Consider the following 26,610-nt stretch of genomic DNA (forward strand, 5'->3'; position numbering starts at 1 on the left):
ATACCATATGCAGCACTTTATATATTATACTAATATGCTATGAACATTATAAAACATAAAAAAGTGTTTGAGGGATGAGATAGAGATGAAATAATATTTTAAATGATTAGCTAACCATGATGCCTTCATGTGATCACTGAGTGACATTTTCAGGCAAAATTTACACTTGAGCAAGGTTCAGCCTTAACCGTAGTAAATGTGAATTCATATTTCTTTTTTTTTTTTTTTTTTTTATTCATGAGAGACAGAGCAAGAGAGAAAGGCAGAGGGAGAAGCAGGCTCCCAAGGAGCAGGGAGCCCGATGCAGGACTCGATCCCAGGACCCTGAGATCATGACCTGAGCCGAAGGCAGACGCTTAACCATCTGAGCCACCCAGGCGCCTGTGAATTCATATTTCTAATAGTCCTCTTGATCATCTTAAACTTTCTGGTTAACTTCTTTTCAGATTTCACCAGATCATCCCAGTTTTCGCCTTTCCTGTGGGTGATGATGTACTCATAACCAGGAGCAGGAGAAGGCATCAGCTCTGACGGTTTCTTGTGGCTTTCTTGTGCTTACATTGGCAGTACTAATGTCAATCTGCATCTCAGCAGAAATCTTTTTGAGACGAACAAAATTTGTTAATTTTGTGTGTGTAACCTAATTAAAGCTAGAAGAAATATCTGTAAATCCCCGTGCCCCAGACACATGCGAATGGCCACATGTCCCAGGACACTGAAAGTGAAGACATTTGTGAGGGCCATGTCAGCTTCTTAGGTTCTAAAATCCCCACTCTCCCTCCAGAGCACATAACTGCCCATGGGTGGGCACCAGTGTCGACTCATATGTTAAATAAGAGTAAGCTTGCTAAACGTGTCTAGGCAAAAAGGAACACAAATAATGTTGGAGATACGATAGATTATCTCACACATCTCGTGTGGTATGTGCTCCAGATTGGAAAACTCGGAAATAATCAGCATCTTCCCCGAAAGATGAAGTCCCCCTAAGGAAATGCAGGCCACACCCCCACAACCCAAAACATTCTTAAAAGAAAAAGAAAATCGTCATTGCAAGTAAAGCTGTCATTTCATCTGAAGAAACTATGAGTCGAATAACTTAAATTCATTGTTAGCAAGATTTGACAACATCCTTATTTCTCCACCTGTCAATTTTCCCAGTTTGAAATGATCATAACAAGTATTGAATGATGAAGCAGCAAAACCACAGTGTGCTACAATGCTGAGCCCCGGCGCCTGGCACAGGCTTTGGGAGGCCTCATTAGAAGCTATTCTTTATTGACGTCAAGCAATAACAAAGAGAAAAGCACCAGGCGGCTAGATGGTGGATTTCCTCTTCCCTCCCTCATTAGCATCTTCCCTGGGAGGTCGAAGCCCATGGTCTTCTTCTGCCCTCCTCTGACTGATTCTGTAACCACAGAACATTGGCTGTCATTATATCAAAATCCCTATCATCTTCATTGCTTTACCTGGTAGCTTTCTTCTTCTTCTTCTTTTTTTTTTTTAGTCCTAAGGCTAACCACCTAAGGCAGCATTCCTTTTTTGCTGAAGTGCCCATCATCTCCACCTTTTTTGATGAAGTGCCCATCATCTCCAACCTGAACAGAGCGAGCTCTGCCCTGCTCAGCAGTTCTTTCTGTTTTCCCGCTCAGCAGTCCCTGTTCTCAGCAGAAGCTGATCTAATCTCCATTCTTCTCACACCTCCGTCCTCACCACCCACTCTCAGCAGACTGTCTTGGCTCCTTCCTCACAGTAAATAGAAGTCGGTTCAGCCACCTGCCTACCAAAGTCATATGTGCAAAGAATGGGACAGGCGAATTCTTCATTGTGTGCTTGGAGTCCCAGCCCATCCTGCCTCTCAGAGATCCTTCTCTTGATTATTTCCCTTTCGCCTGTATCTTGGATATACCCCTCTCTAATAGTTGCTTCTCATCAGTCAACATGTCCCTCCCCACCCCATCTTGTGAGAATAGGAAGAGTCAGGGAGACACCTCTCCATGGCCCCATTTCTGTTCGTCTCCAGATTTTATCATCTCTCCTTCTTTTACAGTAAGATTTATTGAAAGGGTTGTCTGTGCTCTGTCTCCATTTCCTCACCTCCTGTTCCCTCCTCGATCCACACCAATCAAGCTTTCCCCACCATTCTACGAAGAGTGTTCTTGCTTGGAAAACATGTCATCCTTCTTGCTAAAGCCAGTGTGCACTTTCCAGTTCTTATCTTACTTAACTTCTTGGAAGCATTAAGCATTGTTGACATCCTCCTTCTAGAAAATTCTCTTCTTTTAACTTCAGCAACACCTTACTCTTTTGGTTTTTCTTTCTGGCAATTTTTTCTTAAACTCTTTTATGGACTTCTCCTTTTTGCCTGACCTTTATATATTGCTTTTCCTGATGATTTCTCTCCTGGGACTCATTCTGTTTTATGCAGCATTGTATTTCCAGTGTCCAACACATTATTCTCAAAATCAGGGACTCACTATATAACCAGTACTCAATAAATATACTCTCAAGGCTTCCACTACCATATCCAGGCTGATAATACCCCAATTTATGTCTCCAGCCCAACCAGTCTCTGAACTGCCTCCTAGCACCTCAAACTCAACATCCAAGATTGGAACCATCACTTCCCTCTACCAAAAATATTCTTTTATTCCTGTGTTTTCTAGATGTTTGAATATTACCATGTAACATATCCTCATGGTTCTACCCCCTAAACAAAATACTTCCTGGATTTTGCTACTTGTGTCTCCACCCCCCACCCCCCACCCCACTCTATCACAGGCCGCCATCACCATTGCTTGCAGCTCTCTGGCAGACTGGTCTCCTGGCTTTCAATGTTGTCTTCTTCATCTCTTCCTCATCTACAAGCCCACCTGACTTTTCTGAAACTTGAATGTGAGCATATCATTCTCCTTTTAAAGGCTGTCAGAGGCTTCCTGGTGACCTCAAACAAAGTCTGAACTCCTTTATGTGGCCCTAAAGACCCTCCCTGACTTGACCCTTGCCTAACTTTTCGGTATTATTGCTCTTCTCTCTCAAACTGTGTGCTCCAACCTCTCCAAAAATTTTGTCGGTGTCACGTTATGCCATTTCACCTCACTAATTATTACTCCCATTTTAGCTTTATTCACACAGGGTCGTTTCTGTGAGTACCCATTGTATGCCCAGGCTTAGCTTACGTGTCATTTTAATTCCAAGTTTGGTTTAGGTGTCCCTCTTGGTGCCCCAGTGATACCTAATATTTGTATCATTCTGGGATCTATCACACAGAATAGTGATGACCCTGTGGGTCTCTGACGAGAGGGGGAGACTATCTAGTTTACTTTTCTAGTTCCAGAGCCTAGTACATGGCGCACTGTGGCACTCAATAGATGTTTGATGAATAAATGAATGATATGTTTGTTCCAAGAGAAAGAAAAGAAAAAGCATTCAATATTTGACAAATTTTATAAAGTTTTCTGAGAATTTCCTTAAATAAGAATATAAAAGTCAACCGTTCTTCTTTTATATCTATTTGGGGTTATTTGTTGTAAATTTGCTAAACAGAAACTTCTAGTCAATATAGCTCTGTAGTGTAGGCTGATGTGAGCACTCATCTCAAAAGTGACTGCATTCTCGTTGCTGGGGGTGTGAGCATCTCAGTAAGAATCTAAGGATGATGATTTAGCAAAGTATAGCCATGGCACACTTTCAGCTTTTTCACTATATTGTTATCAGGTTGAAATTCACGAGCTCATGTTTCCACAGATAAATGCGTTTCATTACATTTGATACACAAAGCCAAATGTGTCCTGTGTAAGTCATACATCAGAGCCAAGGGACAATTGAATGGCTAGCATATCAATTGAAATAATAAAGTGAGCAGTGTTAATATTCACCATTTTGGATGAATGTTCTTCATTACTAAAACATTAGTCAAAATGTCCTTAAGCATAAAGAAGGTCATTTTTAAAAGCCTTTGTCTCTGTCCTTGAAATTCCTAAACTGCTTACATCAGAGGGATCTTTGGTCTTCCTTGAACTGTGCTTTGAGGACCATTTGCATCAGAATCACCCTGAGAAGTAGTGAAATTCAGATTTCCCAATCCCATTATAGAACTACTGGATCGGTATTGCTACCTGTGGGACCCTGAAAATCTGCAATTTTATAAGCACCCAGGTCCTTCCTAAACATATTCAAGTTTGAGAACAATTCATGTAATACAACTTCCTTTGTTCTCAAAGATGTGAAATTACTTGTCTGAGCATTTTGAGAATGAATTTCAGCTACCCTGGTGCAGAGAGTTTTGTTATCACTCTGATTTTCCAGAAGGCTTCACAATCAGAATGGCCACTTTTGGTGGCTGGCAAGAGGGGGCTCCTTGTGAAGGAACAGATCACTGGGAAGCAGGATGAGTGGGAGGCACCTGGCTAGCAGTCCACAACTTGTAGTCAACATTGGCCTGTGCCTCGAGCTTTTCACCAGTGAGCCAGTTCTAAACTTACGTGCCTGCACAATCTCCACCTGTCCTTGCCAAGAAATGCTGGGACATGGAGCATTAGTGGATTACAGTCTGGAGCTGGAGGTTCCTAATCTGCGCTTGCTTCCCCTCACCTGTCATTTGGACTCTTCCTTGATTGGATGAACATGGGCACATCACGTCACACTTAAGGACCTCAATTTCCTCCTGTGAACAATTGAAGGAATGCGGACAGACCCTTAGGTTTCCTTTCAGCTCTGGTATGCCTTTTCTCTGATAAAGATCTTTGGTTTTGTCATCTAGAGCTACCGCCGCTGACTTCCGCTGGGAGATGGGAACTGTATGGTTGGGTTGTAGGTATCCTTTACCTGGGATCACCAAAGGGCTTTGATAAATGTGTTAAGGAATATATGACACTGGTGTTTTCCTTTAGCTCCTCAGTAAACTGAAAAAATCGACGGAGAAGTTGGCAAAAGAAGATGAAAATTACTACCAAAAAAACCTGGCTGGCTGTGCTACCAGACTCAAGTGGGAAAACACACTGGAAAATTGTTACCAGGTGAGTCCTGGGCTCACGTTTTTCTCTTCTTCCAGGGAGCTTGGTGAGGCCTTGAAAAGGAAGGTCAGATCTATAATTACATGACCTGATGAGCTCTGTCCTTGGCAATGACCCTCACTCCTGTGATTTTAGACAAACCACATGACTTCCAATCATTTCCATTTCTCCATGGATCCAATAACCAGTGCATATTTACTGAGGAGCCGTGGCCAGATTCTAATTCTCAACGGCCACGATAGCACGCAGCTAACTTCAAAGAGTGCTGTTGAAGTGAAGTGTAATTAAGGCTTGAGTATTTGGCACTCAGAAAGGAGTTTTAGGCCCGAGAGCTGATTTGTACAGTAATCGCTTATGGAGTTCCTTTGTCTGTGGGGCTTTGTGTTGGGCCCCGGAGCAATGATTAAAGAGGACCACCTCAACCTGGGAGGTGTAAGCTCAGCAGCAAAGAAGATGTATAAGGAAAGAATTGTGGCAAATCATCCGATAAAACTTAAAAAGTATGAACAAGCAGATCACAAAAGGGAAAATCAAAATCACCAATAAACATATGAAGAGACACTCAATCACCTGGCAAAGATTAAAAAGTGGCGATATCACGTTTTGCTAAACAAGAATTGCTGGGAAACAAGAATTCTTATACCTCCCTAGTGAGAATAACTCGATCGTATCTAGTAAAACTGAAATGCGCATGTATTTACAACCTGGCAGTTCCCCTCTTAGGCGTCTACCTGGTATACACCTGTATACCAAGGGTGATGTATAACAATGTTTATTGCAGAATTGTTTATAACTGCAGGATGAGAAAAAATTGTACACAATCCTCATACCTATCAATAGAGGAATTACTCTTAAAATGTACTCTAATTTAGAAAGTAGACTGATATCTAGCAATAAATATTAATTAAAACTATATTTAAACACAAATTAGGGCCACCTGAGTGGCTCAGTCTCTGCTCAGCAGGGAGCCTGCTTCTCCCTCTCCCTCTGCCCCTCCCCTCCACTCGTGCTTTCTCTCTGGCTCTCTCTCTCTCAAATAAATAAATAAAATCTTAAAAAAAAACAACAACACACACACACACACACAAATTAACCTCAAAAACATGATGTCGAAGAAAAGAAACCTGCTATTTATACACTTTATGTAAATTAAAGCATTAAAAAACTCACACCACAAACTACAGTGAGTTTTTATGTGTGTGTTTGTAAACTCATACATATAGATTGAATCTATGTTGTAGGAGGGAAAAGGTGGGAATTCAACCGAGCTGCACAGCCACACGGCTTGTGGACAGCCTGGCAGAGGACAAAACAAACCGGGGCCCAAAAGTTACTCCAACTACTATCTATCTGAATAGCGTAGCCCTCTATTTTTTAAGTCAACATAAATCTGACCAACTTAAATAATGTTCAACTCTAGGTGCTAAGAACATGAATGTTTTGGTTTCTTTTTCCCCCACATTTTAAGTTAAAAAAAAATGCTTAAAGGAAGGTACAATTGCAGAAAGAGGCAGTCAAGATGCAATTTGATAAGCACAGTAATGTGTGAATGATACAGGTGCTGCTTAGGGACAGGCTCGGTGCTGAGTACATCGCTACGTTGTATTTTGTGCTCATCACAACATCATGAAGAGGTCATCATTTTATTCCCAATTTATAGTGAGAGAGTGGAGACGTGCAGGTACTTGCCCAAGACGGCAACGGGATTCAACCTAGCAGTCTATGCCACGGACTTGACTTCAGCTCTCTGCTTCTGCGCTAACAGGAGCTGGACAAGCAGAAATCGAAGGGCCGCAGTTAATCTCTTGCTGTTCCCCTTTCAAGACAGGATAGATGCAGAGGTGGGGAAGAACGGGGAAATTAAAGGAGAGATGGAAACTAGGCCAAAGAGAGGAAGAAATGAGGAGAAACCTTTTTTTAATTTATGCCATCAAACATAGGGTCTTGGTACCCTCCTTGCTTCTTCTGGTTTTAGATGAAGAGGACGAGAAAGGGCCAAGGATTTAATTTCCAACTTGGTCCATCTGCAACCTGGCTCTCCAACCTGGCCTTTGGTCTTGCCTCACCCCCTGGGACTCCTCAGTGAGGCTGTGGCTTTTCCACAGAGGCTGGCTTCCTGGGAAGCCCTGTTAGATTATGAGAGAGAAATTGCTGTTCCCATTCCATCTTCCAGACCTTCCCTTCAAAGGCCATGAGAAAAATACTTAACCTCCATGTCTGCATCCTTCTCACTTCTCCACATCACAGCAATGGGGGATAAGTATGGTTCCTACCTCGTATGGCTGCCACTATGTCCGGGGTAGCCGACATCCAGCTGCCTTCAAAATGCCTTAGGTATCGCTTTTACCAACTCCTTTCTCAGAGGTTCTTACTAGGTCTCTCTTTCCTTTTTCTCAGTTTTCTTTTTTCCTGTTAGGGTTCTCCTATACCTTTCCTCCAGACCCACTCCCCTCTCAGCAGCCCCAACTTTTATGTTAAAACATCATGGAAATAACCTTTTTTTGTTTATAAAGTCTCCCTGATGGTGACAGGATATACATTTATCTCTATTTGAAATGATGTCTTTGCAGACAAATAAAAGCACAGACTCTTAACTATAGAGAACAAACTGGTGGTTTCCTGAAGGGAGGTGAGTGGGGGGCGGGGCATGGGTGAAATAGACAAAGGGGATTAAGAGGACACTGGTCATGATGTGCACTGAGTAATATATAGAATCATTGAATCATAATATTGTATATTTGATACTAGTATAACACTGCATGTTAATTATACTTGAAGTTTCTAAAAAAATCTCTTTCAACTCAGCTTTAAAAATATTTAAAACCCTAAGTTTTTTATTAGAATCCAAGTCACATGGGGAATCTACTCAAAATCCGAATCTCCGTAAGGAAAAGAAAGATGTCCTTTCACCCTTCTTGTGTCCTGGTTTATTGTTACCACCATGCCAGAGGCCACCAATATTGTGCCACCTCTCCCTTTCAGTTCTCACACATCCTCTTACCGCAGCTCCCTTAGAGCTACCTTCTGCCTCCCAAGTGCATGCCCGGCCCTGCAGACCCAGTCGAGACTGCTTCTGCCGAGTCATCCTTGCCTGGCCCTAACCAAGAACGATTCCTTTACTTCATATTCCCTTGGCTTGTATACACTGGGTCTGCACCACCAAGTCGCTGACTCACATCTTATACTGTGTGTTCTAGATCGTCTATTATATACAAACTCAGAAGTAGAATGTTATATTCATGAAGACACATAACAGAAGTGGGCTGAACTGAAATAAAGGGGAATTTTGTCCTAAGTGTGCAAGGTGGAAATGTGAGGAGGGTTGTTCAGTTTCCTTTTTCCCTCCATTCTCCCAGGACCATTCTTCTGTAGAAATGGGGTATAAGAATTCATTGAAATGTCCTATAATGTATCCTCTTACCCTTCTTCCTCTCCAAATTGGATTTATAAATTCTTTCAGAGAACATTCGTTGAGCTGCATTCAAGGCAGTTTGCTAGATACTAAGAAATGTCAAGTTTCAAGTGAGGTTATGAAGTAATAAAACCAATTCCACAAACCACATGTTAATTAGTCTTACTATTCATAATCATACCATGCTCAAGTCACCTTTCCTACCTTCCAAGAACAAACAATTCAGTTGGCAGAAATAATCTATAATATATTTTTAAAAACAATAGCCATGCTACTAAGAATTACCAAGAGCCAAATGTTTGGTTCCAACAGTAAGTACTCAAGGAATTATTTTAGAGAGGCATTTGCAATAAATGTCAAGAGTGTTAAAAATGTTCACCTTCTCAACAGTGTTCTTCATCCGAACCACAGAACACAGAAAATGATCTGAGTGATTGTTTTCACAGTACCCCCAAGGTGGATAGTGACTGTACCTCTTTAGATGCAGGCGGGGAGAGGGTGACTTATAGGGCCTACAACGGCTGCCTCGGGACAGAAGCTTGGCTCTCTCCTGGAGCCCACGGTGAAAAACATAATTTTCCTTCTATAAATCCATCTTGAGGAAATAGCTGAAAAACAAAGCAATTTCTGTTCAAAATACATAAAAAGCAAAAGGAAGGAAACAATTCAAATGGCTAACCTTAAGGGGATGAGTAAATGAATCAAATGCACTGTATGCAATCCCACACAGTGAACACACAGAAAAATGGTGTTTCTGGAGACAAACATGAGAAACCACTCTTGTATAATGTTAAGTGAAAAAAACAGGATACAAATTTGAATAATTTGCTAGGTAACTAGAAAAATAAAATCATACATACACGCATACCTAGGACTGAAATACATCAGAATGCTAATGGGTTAGCTCTGGGTGGAAGGATCATAAATAATTTTGAAATTAGATTTTTTTGTGGCCCTTTATAGTCCCAGGACAATGTCTCCAAGCAGCTAGCATGCTTGTTAAAATTCCGATTCCTGAGCACCTCCCTAAATGGGATGAATCAGAACCTCTGAATGATTTTAGGAAGGTGTCTAGGTGATTGCTAAGCATGCTAAAATTTGAGAGTTCTTGCTCTAGAAAGAACATATTTCTTTGATCAGTTTTATTTAAGCAATTTAGATGAAAATGAAGTCCTTCCAAACTCCTTGAGTGGTACAGACCAGAAGACCAGGACAACGGGACTGAAAACAATGAAGAGTGTGATTTACCATGGTGCCTGGGCCCCAACCAGGCTCCAGATCTGCTGTTCCTGCTTAACTCTGACCACACACTCATATATGTGCTATCGTAAAGACACAGGAGGACAGTTTTAGGTCCTCCAGAGTATTTTGCTTCTCTACTGTCTATTTTATACAAAAAGAACAAGATAATAGAAAGCAATAATTCACTAAATGAGATCTGGATTTCCCCTTTGCACAGTGGAATTTATCTCTGCCTCTTTTCATGAGCAAATATAGATCATTTTAATGATTTCCCTGAAATGTAATTAAAATCTCTTAACCATTACCATCTCCACCAAGAGATACTGGTGATTCTAGTTTCAGATTGATGCTGGTGGCTCAGCTCGTGTCCAAATAAGGAAACAGCTGCTTACTAGGATACAATGTGTTCCTAAAACCTGGCCTAAAATTTCATAATTTCAAAGCTGATCGGACTTTGGGGTTCTGCTCTTGTCAAATAGTCTGAATGCATTTCCAAGATATGGACATGGGTTTTACTGGGCTTCACACTCCTTCTCTAGAACTCACAGACGCTGGGACACCTGGGTGGCTCAGTCAGTTAAGCATCTGCCTTTGGCTCAGGTCATGGTCCCAGGGTCCTGGGATTGAGTCCCACATGGGGCTCCCTGCTCAGTGGGGAGCCTGCTGCTCCCCCTGCTTGTGCTCTCTCTCTTTCTCTCTCTGACAAACAAATAAAATCTTTAAAAAAGAGAAAAAAAGGAACTCACAGATGCTTTTCAAATGATCTCTTTCTTTGTGAATGTCAGGTAACCAATAACATCAGCCTATACGCCTTTTGGGCCAAAACAGTCTGGGAAAATTATGTGAGTTAAAACAATCCTAAATGAGGATAAACAGGACATTCACCAGACCACAATCCTGTCCTGGGCATCTACCCCACTGCAGCCTGGAAATGAGATCATCAGAAGGCACTAACCTGACCGTTCCTGCAGGCTTTCTTGGGGTGCGTCAGAGCCTGGCTGGGTGCCTTTAGTTTTGCACAACAACTGGCTCATCTTCTGTCATTTTCCATCCTTTTCAGAGCATCCTGGAACTGGAGAAGGAAAGAATTAAACTTTTATACAATAACTTGAACCAATACACCCAACATATTTCTGTTTTTGGCCAAACTCTGACCACAGTGAGTAGTAAAGATTTCTCTCTTTCTGATGCGCGTGGTAAGAACTGGCAGGAAACATTCTTCAGCAACCCTGTTCTGCTTTCTTGGCATTGCAGTGCCACACGCAGATTCACTGTGCTATCAGCAAGATAGATGTGGAAAAAGATACCCAGGCTGTCATGGAAGAAACTGCAGTTTCATCCACAGAAAATAAATCCGAGTTCCTATTAACCGATTACTTTGTAAGTATGGAATGGAAGGAAGTCCCATTGATGGGGAACCCCATTCACAGGCTAAGGGACGCATTTGGAAAAACATTGAGAGCAATCGTAAAGGAAATATCTTGTTTTGTGAATGAAAATATTGATTTTTTTCATAGTCTGTATAAATAAAAGAAAAGGATGTGGTTTACAAACTGGGCAATAGAAATAAGTCTTTGGTGTCCTCTGGAAGGGAAGAAAGTCAAACGGGATTCTAGACTGAATCTTTATGCTCAGTCTTCTAGAGTAATCCTAGGCAGACGTGTTTCAGGACCTGTAAATAATCACTGTATATCATATCGGTTGTCTATTGCTGCATAACAATTACCCCCAAACTTAGCAGATTAAAACAAGCATTTATCATCTCACAGTTTCTGTGGGCCAGGAATCCAGGTGTGGCTTCCCTGGGTGCCTCTGAGTCCCTCACAAGGCTGCCATCAATGTGTCAGCCAGGAGTGCAGACATGCCAAGGCTCTCCTGGGAGATGACCTGCTTCTGAACTTACCCACATGGCAGATGGCAGGCCTCTGGTCCCCCCCCTCCCCCAGTCTGGTGGCTGCAGATACCAGCTCCTTGCCATGCAGGCTCTCTCCACCTATGGGGAGTTCACAATACGCCAGCCTGCTTCCCCTAGAAGCTAGTGATCCGAAAGAGACAAGAGCTAGTGTCCATCTTGGACACTAGTAGTGTCCAAGTAGTCTTTATAAGCTAATCTCAGAAGTGACATCTCTTCGTATTCTATTTGTCAGAACCAAGTCTATTAAGTGCAGCCCAATAGTTCAAGCGCACGTCAGTAAGTGTACGTGGAAGGAATCGAACAAAGGCAGGACTCCTCGAAGGTGGGAATCATGGTCAACATTCTTCATGGTCCTTGCCTTTGAAAACCTCACACCATACTACAGAAGCTTATTTTGAGGGCATTTGGGTGATTCTACTATTATATGAAACTTGCTAAACACTGATCAGTGTGCCTGGTCACAGCCTAGGCATCTCACTTCTTTGTTATCTGGGGGGACATTCTTTGTCTTCTTGGGTCACACCTCAAAGATTTTGTTCTCTGCTCCCCTCTTGTTAGTCTTAATTGTAGTGTTCTAGGAACTGATCATTAATTACTGCAATCTGCAGGAAGAATTCCTCTGCTGTATTTCGTCCAGACTTTCAAGGTCCAGATTGAGAAGGTTCATTTCCCCCTGTATGGAGAACTAGCCTACTGGTCATGGCCTCCTATAGGCTTCAAAGTGTAGCTGAAGTCAACATCCCAGGAGTCCTGCTCAGGGAACAAGAGATGAAGGAGGAGGAAAGGCAATTAGATTAAACACAACAGTGGCTCCTGAGCAGCCTTCCCCTCCCCCACCCTCCAAACAGCCGTAAGTGGCCACCTATTTCTTGAATTAAATCTTTTTTTCCTACCCTGGCAAAAGTGAAGCAAATTAGCGATAGCAGTGTCTGTTCGAAGCAGAAGCAAATGTAGCGATGGAAGTGGAAAGTGAGATTTGATTATAAGCGGAAAGCTCTCGTCTTTTTTTTTTTTTTCTCTTCCAAATGGCGTAGGCAACCCCTGAGATGGGAAAATGTACAATAAAATATATTTGTTACTTTCTTATAAAAAGCGCCTATTGACTAGCCTGTCAGTAAAATAGGGGTCATTCTCCTTGAAAATGTGATTAGCCTTCTAGTGAGATGTAGGGAGGCAGCCGTGACTGTTCATCTGTAATTGACATGCCCATGGGAAGTTTTGGTTTCTATGGAACAGTCAGGGCACCAGAGCTAATGACTACATGTCTGTTGTCTAAGAGAATGGACTGTATCTCCAAGTGGGTAAATGGGATTTCCTTAATATCCTCAAAGCAAAACTCGGCCAGAATCTGCCCTTAGAGACATTGGCAATAAGCATAGACTGGAAATGTACAGGGACTAGGGTAAGACAAGAGAACAATCCAAGTGCAGGTATTGAGGGGCTGGTGATCGCTGTGAAAATATTTGTAAGGTTACCGTGAAGGCCATGCTCAGAAGGTTGCATCTGCAATTTCATCTGCCACCTTCAATATTGATCTTTCTAAAATCTTTGGAAGAGAAGGACGAATTTAAGAAAGTTAAAGGACAGCAGTACTTTCTATCCTTGAGTTGTGCCAGCAAGGATCCACTTCTGGAAATACATTTGTAAACAATAGGCATCCCCAAACAACCCAAATGAAGTCTTGGCCTGGCACCCAGCCGAGCCAGAGCTGGGGTATGATGTGCATTTCTCCAGTGAGGAGTGCCAGAGGGGTGGAGTTAGACAGCCTTGCAGTTCAGCGCAGGCTGGTTTGGGGGCTGCGGGGCTGCAGGGCAGGGGGTGGGGGGGTGGGGGCTGGGCATGTGCAGGAGCAGATGGGGAGGAACCCTGGGATTCAGAGGTCCTGGGTTTCAAACTGTTTCTTTTGGGTCTTCATTTATTTCTCTGAGTGTCAGAGGGAAAATGGGGAAAATAAAACCAATCTCATAGAGCTGTTGTAAGAATCACATGTAATAAAGATATCAACTTTTATAATATACAATTCACAATATGTAAGTCAAATATGCTTATCTATACCTTATTATTCCTATCGAGGCTATTCACTCTGTTCTAAATCCTCACGCTTCATGACAAACTATCTAAAGCTAATCTCTCCACTAACTTTCAGGATTCTTGTTTTTCTCCTTCTGTATCAGCAAAGTCCTGACTCCTCTACTTCCGTCTTCAGATGTTAGTGTCCCCTCTTTCCCCACGGGTTACTGTCCTTCTGCTACACTCCTGTTCAGCCGCCTCCCTACCTGACCCTGACATCTTCATTTTTTTCATTCGACCCTTGAAATAATGGATGTGAAAGCTCAGATATTGTTAACAGTTCTCACATTTTCTATGGCAAAATCCCCTACTTCAACTCGAAAATCTGGCCTAAACTGCCAAGACAACTTTTCCTTCCACGGTGTTTGCTCAAGCAACTGGTGTGTGTGTTTTTCCTGACACCTCTCCTGCAGCCTCCCTCTGTCCTTTCCTTGTGCCATTTCTCCTGCCCTGGATACCCTTTGCCCTCCTTCGCCTTGACCAAAAAATTCTGGTTAAGTCTTCTAGCCTCCTTGAAACTTTCATGTCCTGGCACTCACTGAATCACGTGTTCCTGTCTGCACCACTCATGAATGAATGTGGCCTTGAATTGCTAGGTCTCTTAATGTATGCTTCAAGGCCTGACTAAATTATAGACCCATCCTGGGAAGAGCTCGTGTGTTCCCAGTAGCCAGCCAATAGAGAACAGAGCACAACATTCATTTGTTCTACTCCTGAGGCAGTCCTGGCTCCCGGCAAACACACCATGCTACCTTTGGAGCTTTAAAGGACTCTAACTTGAATCAAGATTAATAGGTAAAGTATCCAATGAATAGATTTACTTATCAAGAAACTATGAAATAATTATAGTAAGGCTCTTTCTCCAACAATAATGTGTTCTATTAAAGAAAGTGCTCAGCTATGTACGTACAAGTTGTGGACAAGATGTTTTCTTATTAAACAGGTCTAGAACAGATAGAACAATCTGTATAAAACCAAAGGTTATCCTGACTTTATTTTATTTTATTTTTTACTTTTTTCTTCTGTCAAGTTAATATTAAATACAGTTGTCAGTGAAATTCTCAGTGCAACTAGGAGTAGCAAACCTTACTTTTTCTCCTTAAATTGTCAAGCATCATTTTTTGTCCCTAAAGGAAGAAGATCTTAACAATGCAATGAATAAAGAGCGACAAGAGTCTTCATTAAAGTCAAAACTGTTAAGACTGCAAAAAGATATTGAAAAAGCCTCAAGAGACCAGGAAGGTGTGTAATTATATCTGTGAATGGCCCAATAAGGGAAAGTGTTCTTCCTACTCAGAGGTTTCATTCAGAGGTAGGGTGATTCCACTTCTGCTAATTGGGGCAAGGATCACCTCATTTAAAGAATCATGTGTCAAGGGCGCCTGGGTGGCTCAGATAGTTCAGCGTCTGCCTTCGGCTCAGGTCATGATCCCAGAGTCCCGGGATCGAGTCCCACATCGGGCTCCCTGCTCAGCAGGAAGCCTGCTTCTCCCTCTGCCTCTCTCTCTGTCTCTGTCTCTTATGAATAAATAAATAAAATCTTTAAAATAAATAAATAAAATAAAGAATCATGTGTCAAAGCTAATATGTGTGAATAAAGAAAAATGGGAAAGAAGAAAGGAGAGTGCAAACAGATTGAAAATGACATTTTGGTCTATTTGAGAGAGCTAGACAAGCACTATGTCTCCATTTCCAGAAATAATAGCATTTTGCCGTGTTTCTGAAATTGTCTGGAATGAGGGACAACTCGTTTGGTTTAAAACATGGTAAACCTCCTTGTGCACACAGCTTTTGGTTTCCTTGTTTATTTCTTTTTAAACTATCCTTCTAGATGAGTTAGGGATGTCAGAATGTGAAGTAGCTCTAAAGCGATACAGATAATAAAAACAGCTTGTGATTCTGATCTGTGGAGCTTATTTGATGTGGACCAGAACAACATATTGAAATGTAATCCCTGCTAGGAAATCCGAGAGAGTCAAATGTTTAGAAACTTAACTACCGTAGGGAGGGAGAGCCTAACACTGGGATAGTTTTGGGAACCGACCACAGACTCGGTCCACAAGGAGGATTCAAAAGCTCATCTTGCAAAATAACAATCAAGATTTTTTAAACACCAGAATTTCTCAACTTTCATTAAATGAAGGTACAGGCCACCCATTCAGTAAAAGTTAGTAGCAACTACAAAGAGAAAGAGCCTCGGGCCCTGGGAAATCCTCCTGGTGTGACTTCTGGGCTCAGGCTCCCCCTGCACGTGCCCCGTCTCAGTCCCTCCAAGACAGGATGAACAGTGGTGACTGTAAGGGTGATTTCATTGTCAGGCCTGGAACGCATGCTGAAGTCCTACTCCAGGGACCCCGCCTTCTCGGACGCAGAGAGTCAAAAAATCACAGCAGCCTTGATGGACGAGGTAAATATTGGCAGCATCCACTTTCCTAGATTTAATGATGAAAGAGCTATTTTTAGAATGCTTGTTTTCTGGGCCCATTTGACCTCTGCTTGCCTTTCTTTTCTCATGACATAGAACAATCTAGTCAGAGAGCCTCCTTGACCAGCAGTTTGAGGGATCGGAAAAATTCAGCTACTTAGACATGTTTGCTTTAGTGTTCTTCCAGGAAACCACTTGTGCCTAAAATAGAATTCCCCAAAATAGAATAATTCCATCAGGGTCTGGAAACCATGTGTACTTTAACCCGGTTAAGAAAGGTGATTAAAAACACAGGGTCTGCATTCAGAAAGGCCTGTATTTGGATCTCGCTCTGCCCTTTCCAGGGACTTGGGACTTTACTTTTCTCAGTACCTACCTCAAAGGGTTATTGTGAGGATGAAGTATTAGCTAGAAAGTGCCAGCCCTGTGCACAGAGGAGAGCCAAAATCCTGGTAACTATGAAGAGTCCATTTTCCATTTGTCCGTCAGCTAACGTCAGGGGCTTCTGAAAATAACAGGAAAAAGGAAAACTGTGGCTGCACGGAAGGAAGAGGGTAGTCTGGGGTGTGTAGCAAAAACTTCTGAGAACAAGGGAAAAACATTTAGAGGCTGAGGTGGTCTTTGAGGGGAGGGGAGGTGCTGTCAGGAGAGGGCAGGGACATCTCTGGGCCTTTTTGCTGAGAGCCTGGCCCACAGCAGCATCCCCCACCTGCCCGGGCTTTTGTGGGGAGCGATGGACAATGTGGCCGCTTCAGAGGCACCCACAGTGAAAAGGGAGGCCAGCAGAGGCCTGTGAATTTTACGTAGGAATAAAAACAATCAGATACTAGGAACTACATGTGCTAGATACAGGTTTTCTGCTGTGATGGGAGAGAGAGAGGAAGTTGACTGGAATTCATCTGAGAAGAATTCAGGAAGAGATACACAATCTTTAGTAATGTTTTGAAGGATATGGACAGCTAGGCCAGCTCTCGGTACCTTGTAGGTAGCCTAACTCTCTTGTGAACGCAGGTACCTAATATCTCTGTCCAAATAGGCAATGTCAGTAGTTCTCTGGGGAAAGGAGACTGATATAGCCAAGTACAGTTTAATCTGTTTTTTAGCTGAGGCTTCCTTTAGAGGGGGGAGCTGTTGTAAAAACAAGCCTAACACTCTTAGTGAAAAGAAAAGGCCTGAATTCTGTTCACTTGGGGGCAGAGGTCTAACACACTTGCAGGGACGCATGACTGTGGTTCCTGTGAAATTAGAAAGCAGTCTGTAGGACATCTTCTGTGACAGTGCAAAATGTTTGGTCTATTAAATCTATGCAAATAATATTTACCAAAATAAAGTCATGTGGAGAATTTTGTGATGGTGTTAAGTTGTAAGTTTATTTCTTCAGTTGTTCTTGCATAGAATTTTTCATTGTCATTACCAGCGTAGAACATGTACTGGGATCATCTGGGTACATGCTGGCCTGATTCACCCAGCAGAGCGTGCAAGGTCGGAGAGGGTCTGCCCCCTGAATTCACGGTGTTTATGATGGAGCCAATATGAACCTTCAAGTAGTGGATGCCAAATACCCATCTAACTTGGTTATACCCCTGCATCTGGTGGACGGAAACTGGCGATGTTGGTAGACTTTGTGTTCCCCAGGGAAGGTTTCTTGCAGGAAGAAACTCTGTTTCATTTAAATTCTTCCCCATTCATTGTCTCTTGGTCCTTTAAGTGCCATATTTGAAGCAAGAATGTTGGTAAGGCATGTTCTATGAGAAATTTTTGCAGAAACTGAATATATTTAGACACTGTCTTCAGATATGGGAAGGAGCACCACACAGAGGAAGAAGGAGGCTTGCCCTATAATGTTCTCAGATGCAGACTAGGTCTAATGGTAGAAGGTATGCGGTGGGTTTTGATTTCATCTTAGGTAAGCCTGCCCCACAATACAGTGGATCATTCCCCATTGATCAGAGGTGTTCAGTCCATGGTTGTGGCCCCCTGGCAGAGATGTAGGGTTAGGAATCGCCATGCTGGAGGTGTGGAAAAGGGAGAAATAATGGTGAAGAAGAGATGGGATAAGCGGGCCCCTTCCATTGCTTAGATTCCAGGCACCCTGACTGAACACAGCTTGTCAAAGAAGCTCTTATTAAGTTTCTAGGTCAAGGTCAAATGGGGAACAGGAGGTCAAATGGAGAACTAGGAGTGTATCTTTAGCTTCACTTATTTTTATACCCAAATACTCCTGAATATTGTTTCCAGTTTCCAGAAGTGTTATTGCAAACTTTTTGGGTAATATAAGACCTCGCTTCTTTAAGAAAAACAATAACACCAGCAGCAGCAACAACAAAACCCACTTCACACCATTTTAGTTTGATTCTATTTGATATGAGTTCAGTTGTGTTCACAATGCTGAGCCATTCAACTGCCTTTCTTCAAAGCCCTCTGAAAGTCTACCTTCTGTAATCAATACTTTATTATCCCCCTTTCTCACTCCTCAACAGAAAAGTGAGTAAAACTATCTGTTGCCACAAAATATTGATCTATCTAAGTTTCCAGTTTATCCTGTTTATAAGAGTCTGGAATAAGGCACACTCAACAACCAGGGTTTTCCTTTAAGGTGCTTAAAGTGTCCACTTTTTGCTCTCTTTAACATTTTCTGTGCCTGTCTGCATGAGTTGAATGTGTACCTTTCTAGACCTCTTTGTCATCTTGGAAGTTACCCTGATATCCCTTTACCCACCCAGCTGTGCCTCATTTTCTAGAAATTTACTCACATGGCCAAATGATGTATCCACAGACCAATTTGAAACTAGACCTTTTGCAAGCAAACTCCTACAAACTGTCATCGGTGTTAGCAGAACTTGAGCAAAGACCTCAACCCAGCCATCCCTGTAGTAACTCCATCTTCAAGTGGAAAGAAAAGGTAAAAATTTAAGAGACGAGTTGTAATTTCTTGACGGGGCTTGCGGTATGGAATGACTTCAAGTAGTACCAGGGCAAAAAGGCTATTATGAATTATATGTGCCCTGTATCTCAAATCCCAATGTGGAATTTTAAGATAAATTTATTTTTATTCCTTTTGAGTGCAGTAACAAGAGCTAATTGCAAATGAATACATTCTTTGTAGACTAAATACAAGGAGCTAATAACATTTTGGGTTCCTTCTTCCACCTCATATCTTAACTTTATTCTTTGGACATGCTTTTAGAGTAAAATTTCATACAGACCTAAATCATAAGATTTTGTGATATGCAATAGTCCCATCCATTTAACAAAGTACATAATGTGGGCAAAGCGTCAGGACAGTTTGAAAAAGTCACACCCATGTATTTTCCCGGCAATATGCTAGTTGAATTGATGATGAGCACGTGAAGGTACAGGAGTCGCTCCTCCTTGAAGCTGTTTTCCATTTCCTGTCAGAAGGGGGAGCTGTAACCATCTTGTGATAAAGGGATTCTTTTCTTTTCATGACTCTAAACCGATCTCAATCACTTAGAGTCATGACAAATTCACTTGCATTAAAGTTGAATTTGAGGAAGCTCAGCTCTGAATGTTATTATTTGACCTGGAGCTGCAGGTCAGAATTGCAAACACAGGCTGTACAGTGTGGTACTTTTCTAATTCTGAAAATATTACGGCTTCAGAAACAATTCAGATTTATAGTAGAGTTTAGAAAAGTATTGAATAACTTATTTATATGCTCCCCCCAAAATAAAAAAAAATTCCTGAGGAAAACAGGAATGTGGAAGAGTTACTTTTCAAAATTACCTTTGATGACAGTGTTGTTAAAATGACTTTTTCTTCTTCTTCTTCTTCTTTTTTTTTTTTGTACTATTTAAACAGCAACAGACACATAGTTATGTAAAAATAACTCGGCCTTTTCTGATGAAGAGATTAGAGAATGTTGTGAGCAGGACATCTTCTGGTGGGCAGAGAATCCCAAGTTCCTCATCTACAGGTAATCCCGTGCCCACAATAATTTGGGGCCGGATTCTGTTGGTAAAGCACATTGTGACATTTACATTTTATTTTCAGAGTCACATGGGCATATATCAGCTCAAAGAAATTTGCATTTCGGTTAGCACTGATTAATTTGTTAGCATTTGTGTGCTTTCTGTGCAGATGTAATCCAAAATGTGGGAAGGAATCAAAAAGCAGAGGATTGGGGGAAAAAAATGTAAGCTATGAGAAGGTCCCTTAGATGACTAGCATCCATATTATTTAGACAGTCTGCAATTTGCTGCCCATACATTCACCCTGAACCATTGTGAGAAGCTCTGTTTCCACACCGTTCTCCAAACTTCCATGGAAATCCTGTCCTTTCTGTGAGAAATACGGTGATCCCAAGACCTACCTATTCCCTTTATTCAGCTGCCTGACCCTAGCTATTTGCCCAAGCACACCCCCCACTTTTCACCTTTCAACACTCACACACACACTCACATACACATTCACACACGTCATTGTCCCTTGTTTAACTATAGTTTCCGTAACCTTGATTCTTGAGTTTCTTGATGAGAAGTTGGCAGGAAGAGTTTCAGGAAAACCCGGGACATAATCGTCTACATGGTGTAGTAAAGACTCACCGTCACAATGTTTAAAAAACAGTTTCATCAGAACCTCGGGGTGATGGAAGCAAGCACGTGCTCCAGGGCCCCTATCTCTACCTGAATGGCAAAACTGGTGTGTGTTTTCCAAAACATGCATCAACTACCATACGTATTAGCTAACTGATGTTGATAAAGAAGTTCATGTGGGAAACAATTTTTAATTATCTTTATTATTTTTTTCTCCAGACTTATTATGTTCCACATTATCATACAGTTTTTTATTATATCATATACCTAGTCCATACACATAGTAGTGTATCATAAATGGGTACTATACTAAGGAATGAATATTGTGTGAAATTACAAACTTTCCTTTTGAGAAGATGTCAGTATATTTAGGCTCTGTACCACACCATGAAATAACTCAAGAGCTTCCCATCATATTCATCTTGCCTACTGACACAGCATTAATAATTATAACTGGATCCAACTTTCAGCCTCCGGTGTGGCCCAGCTCGGCAGTGGTCTTTGCAAGGCTTTATATTCTTTTCAAGCCAGACAAGATGATGAATTAAATTTGGAAAAAGGTAAGAATCATTTTCAAATAGTTTGATCGCCTTACCATGTTGAGATCTTTCACTTGAGTAACACTCCTGTCTTTGTTACAACAGCCTTACAAGTTACTACAACATCAAATCATCTCAGGTTTATAATCACCCTTTTTGAGACATAAAGATAAGGCACGCCAAAAATAAAAGTCACATAATAAAAATAACTGACATTTATTCAGTGTTTACTAAGTGCTAGACATTGCTGCAAGTACATTGTCCCATTTAAAGTTCATAAAAGCCCTTTGAGGTAGGTATTATTGTTTATTCCCATTTTATTGTTGAGAGACTGAGGCATAGAAAGGTTAAGTACTTTGGCTGAAGTTACAAGAAGTGATAGACAGGCTCTGAACTCAGAAACCCAGAGTCATGCTTCTTATCACAGTGCTCACTGGGATAGAGTGTCGGTAATGGAAAGTTATTAGAAAGGTAGCCCCACCTTTTTCTTTTTCAGAAAACTAAACACACAGGAATGTGAAATGATTTCCTCTCATGGCTTAGGGTAAGCGTGAGTTCTAGAAGTTGGATCAGAGAACTCCCAGCTTAACGTTTCTCCCACTTACCTCTCAGAAAAGTGGTTTATGGCCAGTCTAGGAAATGACCCCCTTCTCTGTGTCACAGATTTTTGTTGAACATGGAAAGGTGTGCTGTCATGAGTTACCCTCATCATTAAATAAGAAAAAGTCACTAGCCTCAACTTTCTTTGTGTGTCCAATTAGCAACCATATTTGGATGTTAAAGCTAAGGCAGAGATCCAGAAATGAAAAGGTGAGTGAAAGAGAGTTGTGTTGTAGGAGAGAGCTTAGCCAACAGGAAGTCACGATGGATTTTGTAGCCATACAACAGGGACACCACGTACTTGCTATTGGTTAACGGATGCTTCCTTTTCAGTTCACCAGCCAGACTTCTTCCAGCAACTACTTTTCCTTCTAGCTCAGAAATAAATAAAAATAAGAAAAAAGGAAATAGAAAGTAGACCCTCTCTTCCATTCATCTTAAATCAATGTTGCCTTTATTTAAAAGTAGGAAGTGTTCTGGAAGTCACTTTGTTCCTCATCATGTCATCCTAGGTTTACCCTACAGCAGTAAATGAGTAAATGAAATGCTGTATTCCCACTTCCCATGTGAATAAAAAACGCATTTCCCAGATGCCACCTAGACCCCGGGGCCTGGCTTTGAGTTACATAGGTACACAATAAATTGATTCTCTTCTTTGTCTTCAGTTCTGTTGGCAGCAAAGTCTACTTATACTTTATATTGTAAGTAGGTTCTTTAAGTAAATGGAGCCATTGGAGGCTTGGGGAAGCTGGCAACAAGACCTTAAATTATTTGTTTGAATTCCTGTTAGTAGACTGTCGATATGCTGACCGGAGATCTGCTGACCTGAGAGAACTCATTGGAGGTAGAACTTAGGCTGAGAATGATCTCCTGTAAGAATAAAAAGTGATTTATGAGAGAGGTGGGATGGAAGAGGGGTGGACAGTCCTTTACCTAAGAAAGAAAATAACTGGGGAAGAGAATGAAAGAAAGACTGAAAAGTTACCTCAGAAGGATGCTCAAGATAGAGGAGCTCTTGGATCCTGAAGGAAGACGATGTTTCTGCTTTGATGTATAGTCAACAGCCAGAGGGGAAGGACTCTTTCTCGCAAGAGAAGCATTTAGCCAGAGGATTTGGGGCACCAGGTTAAGCTTTAGGGTTATTAATATCAGAATAGTATTATTTAAAAAGAGGGAATTAGAGAAGGGCCATGTGTTTCTTAGGAAGTCTGTGTATTTGATTCATTGCTTTAAAAAGTATTGTCTTCAAATGGATATTTTATTAAAGCGATCTACATTGCTGAACGGGGAGTTGTGTTTCTGTGCAAAGCTGTGAGTTGGAACTTTGGACTATAAAACTGGCTCATGTAATGGAGAGAAGCTGTCTTGATCTAAAGAAAAGTCTGGTAGCTGAGACACACTCCTCACAGTCACCATACCAGACTATCTCGGCCACCAACATGAGAAACCCTGAAAACACAGACACTGAGAAAAGTTTGATAGGCTGTATCCAGAGTAAGCCATCCAGCACAAGAAGTATATATGATCCCATATGATACTGTTTTTAATGAAACTATCTTATGGCAGAACTTGAGTGCCTGTTACCTTATTCTTTTTAATATTCTCTGCATTATGCCCGCTTTATACAGAAGTGTTGGATAAATTTTGCTTCATCTGAATCATGTGCAGAGAATGATGCTACCAAGTAACTCCTTGAAAGCAGAATCTCCTTAAAACTGTCCTACCAGCTGGGCTCGGGCATGTGCTTAAATAGCAAAGAGCCATTTGTCTAACTAAATATGCATTTTCACAGGCGACATTGTGACTATATACAGGAAACAAGAAGAAGGATGGTGGTTTGGCTCCCTGAATGGAAAAAAGGGCCATTTTCCTGCTGCTTATGTGGAGGAGCTCCCTTCAAATGCTGGGAACCCGGCTACCCAGGCATAAAACAAGATTCTGAACACACCGCCTTCCTTTGTCAGCTGTACAGGGCAGTGCAAATAAAGATAAATGCTGTAATCCTTACAAATAGAGAATGGAGTCTTACCCGTGTGTCACCGCACTTTGCACTCTTGCTTGTTTGCTTGAAACAGAATCAGAAGATTGAAAGTGGAGGGAGGCGGGAAAGAGGCCCCACAGCAACTAGAGTTTTCAAATCTTAAAAGACCCTAGAGATGCCCCAACACAGCTCCCGGGGTCACACAGGGAGAGAGACAGAGTTCAGACCGTTCAGCCACTTGCCTGAACTCACATAGTTTTCTGGTAGCACCACAGAGTTTAGGACTTAGATGTCCTTTTCGTCTGGATTCTGTGGCAACAGGCCAGAGCAGGCCTGTGAGGGGTATAGCAGGGCCCGGGAGGCGAGGAAGAACAGATTAAGAATGAGATGAAGAGCTCAGCAGAGCCTGGCAGGTCAGACCCCAGGTTAGGAGAGGGTAGAATAGAGGATCGGGAGCTGAGGCCAAGAGTCCCGATGATCAGAAGAGGGGATGGTAGACAAGATGTCTGGCTACAAGGCAGGGGAGCTTAGTGTAGAGTGGAGTTCCATCCTCAGCCAGCAAGCTTTTGAGGCAGTGGCTTCTTAAATACGCCCTGTGCACACCCAGAACTGCTCTTAGAAGGGAGGTCAGGTGTGAGCCGGAGATGGCTTGGGATCTGAGAGCAAGAACGAAGTGGCTAGGAAACGGTTAGGAAGGAGACAGTGCCTGAAATCTCTTGCCTCCTTGTCCATTTGGAAACTTCATATACCAATTTAGAGATAAGAAATTTGCACTTCTCAAGTAGGTCATTATGAAAGGAATACCCTAAGCAGCTTCTTAGTGAAAGGAACCTTAAATGCTGAGTCTCTCTGGATCGAAAGTTCTAGAAACCAACATTTACTGTTAAAATGGAATATTTAGAGAGAAGCAGCTTTATGCTGCTTCCCCAAATGCCCTTTAATGGGAAAACATTGGGGCTGAGAGAGGGTAGGCTTCAAATTTTTCCCAAGGGGAACATTTCAGAATGGAGAGAAGTGGTACAGCAGCGTCTTTCAGAAAATGACCTAAATCAGCCTGGAGATCCCACTCTCCTGAATGGAGGGTTATAGTGTTGATAGAAACATCCAGGCATGTTTACTCTTGTACCAGATAGTGTGACATTAGAGTAATTAAAATCCATTTCATTACTCTTGTGCCACTTACCTCTTTTTTTAAAATTTATTAAATTTTGCACTTTCAAAAGGAATTTTTCAAACCAAGGTACATATATTTTTTATACTCTGCACCATTACACTTCTATAGCAGGAATAGAGATATTTATAGACATAGATACCAGACCTGAAGGAGCTCCAGTAAAATTTGTTATGTAAGACATAACTTACAACCTAGAAGAACAGATCAGAAGTTTTAATGTCATCCTTAATGGTGTACTAATGAAGGCTTTCTACGTGTAGAAAGTTGGCTGAGTAATAGGCCATTAGACCATGAACGGAAAATTGAAATTTATATTTCCTCTTCATCTTCCTTCTTTCCACTAAGCCTTGATGTATAAAAAATTGTGTAGCAATTGACTGCAGCCTACAACGGATCATTTGTGTAGAAAAAGGGATGATAATGGTGGCTGGGCCCTAAAGCTCATTGGAAGTAATTTTCAAAGAAAGATGCCCCTCTACCTTTGTAAATCTGTTTTACTTTGTGAAAACATAAATGATTTTCCTGTTTTGTAACATTGCTGCAAATTCTTTTTGCACCTGTGACATAGAAATTTTAACGTTCAAGGAAATACTATCGTCAAACTACATGTACAAATATAGTTGGGTAGAGCAGACTTGTTGAATATCGTTTTAGTAGGGCAAGAATTTTCTGATTGGACAGGTGGGAATGGTATCCCTTACATTTAGATAAAAATTAAGTGTATATTGTGAAGATTAATGATGTTCACAAGTCTTCCATACAGAATAAAATAATTTTTAATATTAATAATTTTAAACTCTTAGGCTTTCATAATTACATTCCATTATGCAATTTCATATGTCAGGAAGTTTTTAGCAACATCAACAGCCTGACACATAAGCAGTAGAGGTCTGAGCCAGATTTTCACTGAAAACATCAGAGGGCGTTATTCTACTTTATCTTCTTTCTAATAGAATACAAGCTGATTTATCTATCATATTATCAACCAGAAAGATCTATTAATTTCATCTTTTTGCATTTTTAATTGCCCATAATAATTAACATTTATAATGACAAAAAGCACTTTAATCACTTAAAGTGCCTTCGATCTATTAAAAAGTAATATAATATCCAGTTTGGGGTAAAGTAAATTTTATTGCATAGTATTATAAGGCTTTAACTGATAGTAATTTGAGTATCGTGTAACTTTGTTCTTCCCTCCAAAAAATTCCCACCTCCCCCAAAGTCTTGATGGCCTTGGCGGGTAATCAGCCTAACTTAGAACAAGAAAAGTGCATTAGAATCAAATAACATGTCCTATTGTCTTTTGCAAAGTTACACAGGAAGAGTGGATAACCCAGGAAAGAGAGGCTTGGAGGGGTGGCAGGGGGCAAGATCAGGTGGTACTGGGACTTGGACCAGGGTTGGGGACACAGCAGAGAAGAGCAGGAACCTTTTGTAGAGGGAGTACAGCTACAAGGATAGAGCTACATGGGTAGTGTCAGAGATTCCCGTATGCTGGGCTCCAGAATGGCGAGCCGGGCTCCCAGGCTGCCCAGTGGGCAGCACCACGGATGAGAAATCAGCAAGCCAGAGAATCCAGGCTGTGCTTATGCAGATGGGAGCTCAGTTTAGGGAAACTACGGGGATGCGTGGGTGCCTGCAGCTGGGGAAATCTGCCCAAGGGGGAGAGCGAAGTAGCCAC

The 26,610-nt window shown here is 41.6% G+C and overlaps 1 protein-coding gene across 7 annotated transcripts in view; it reads left to right on the plus strand.

Annotated features, from left to right (window-relative positions):
• NOSTRIN (nitric oxide synthase trafficking) overlaps positions 1-25,715 on the plus strand; it is a 60,957-nt gene extending 35,242 nt beyond the window's left edge. For 5 of the 7 annotated variants that reach the window (XM_064586649.1, XM_064586650.1, XM_064586651.1 and 2 more), the window contains 9 exons: positions 4,890-5,015; positions 10,727-10,825; positions 10,891-11,046; positions 14,785-14,893; positions 15,970-16,058; positions 18,853-18,978; positions 19,899-20,013; positions 21,103-21,192; positions 23,564-25,715. In XM_064586649.1, the coding sequence (XP_064442719.1) occupies positions 4,890-5,015; positions 10,727-10,825; positions 10,891-11,046; positions 14,785-14,893; positions 15,970-16,058; positions 18,853-18,978; positions 19,899-20,013; positions 21,103-21,192; positions 23,564-23,700 (1,047 nt within the window). In that variant the 3' untranslated portion in view covers positions 23,701-25,715. The remainder of the gene's footprint in view (positions 1-4,889; positions 5,016-10,726; positions 10,826-10,890; positions 11,047-14,784; positions 14,894-15,969; positions 16,059-18,852; positions 18,979-19,898; positions 20,014-21,102; positions 21,193-23,563) is intronic. The other 2 variants (XM_045868673.3, XM_045868674.3) reach the window with 1 other exon arrangement.
• The last annotated feature ends 895 nt before the right edge of the window (positions 25,716-26,610 follow it).

The sequence above is a fragment of the Mirounga angustirostris genome, unplaced genomic scaffold (genome assembly GCF_029215605.1).
Source record: "Mirounga angustirostris isolate CCGP_5_RB_7025 unplaced genomic scaffold, mMirAng1.0.hap1 SCAF_3, whole genome shotgun sequence".
NCBI lineage: Eukaryota > Metazoa > Chordata > Mammalia > Carnivora > Phocidae > Mirounga > Mirounga angustirostris.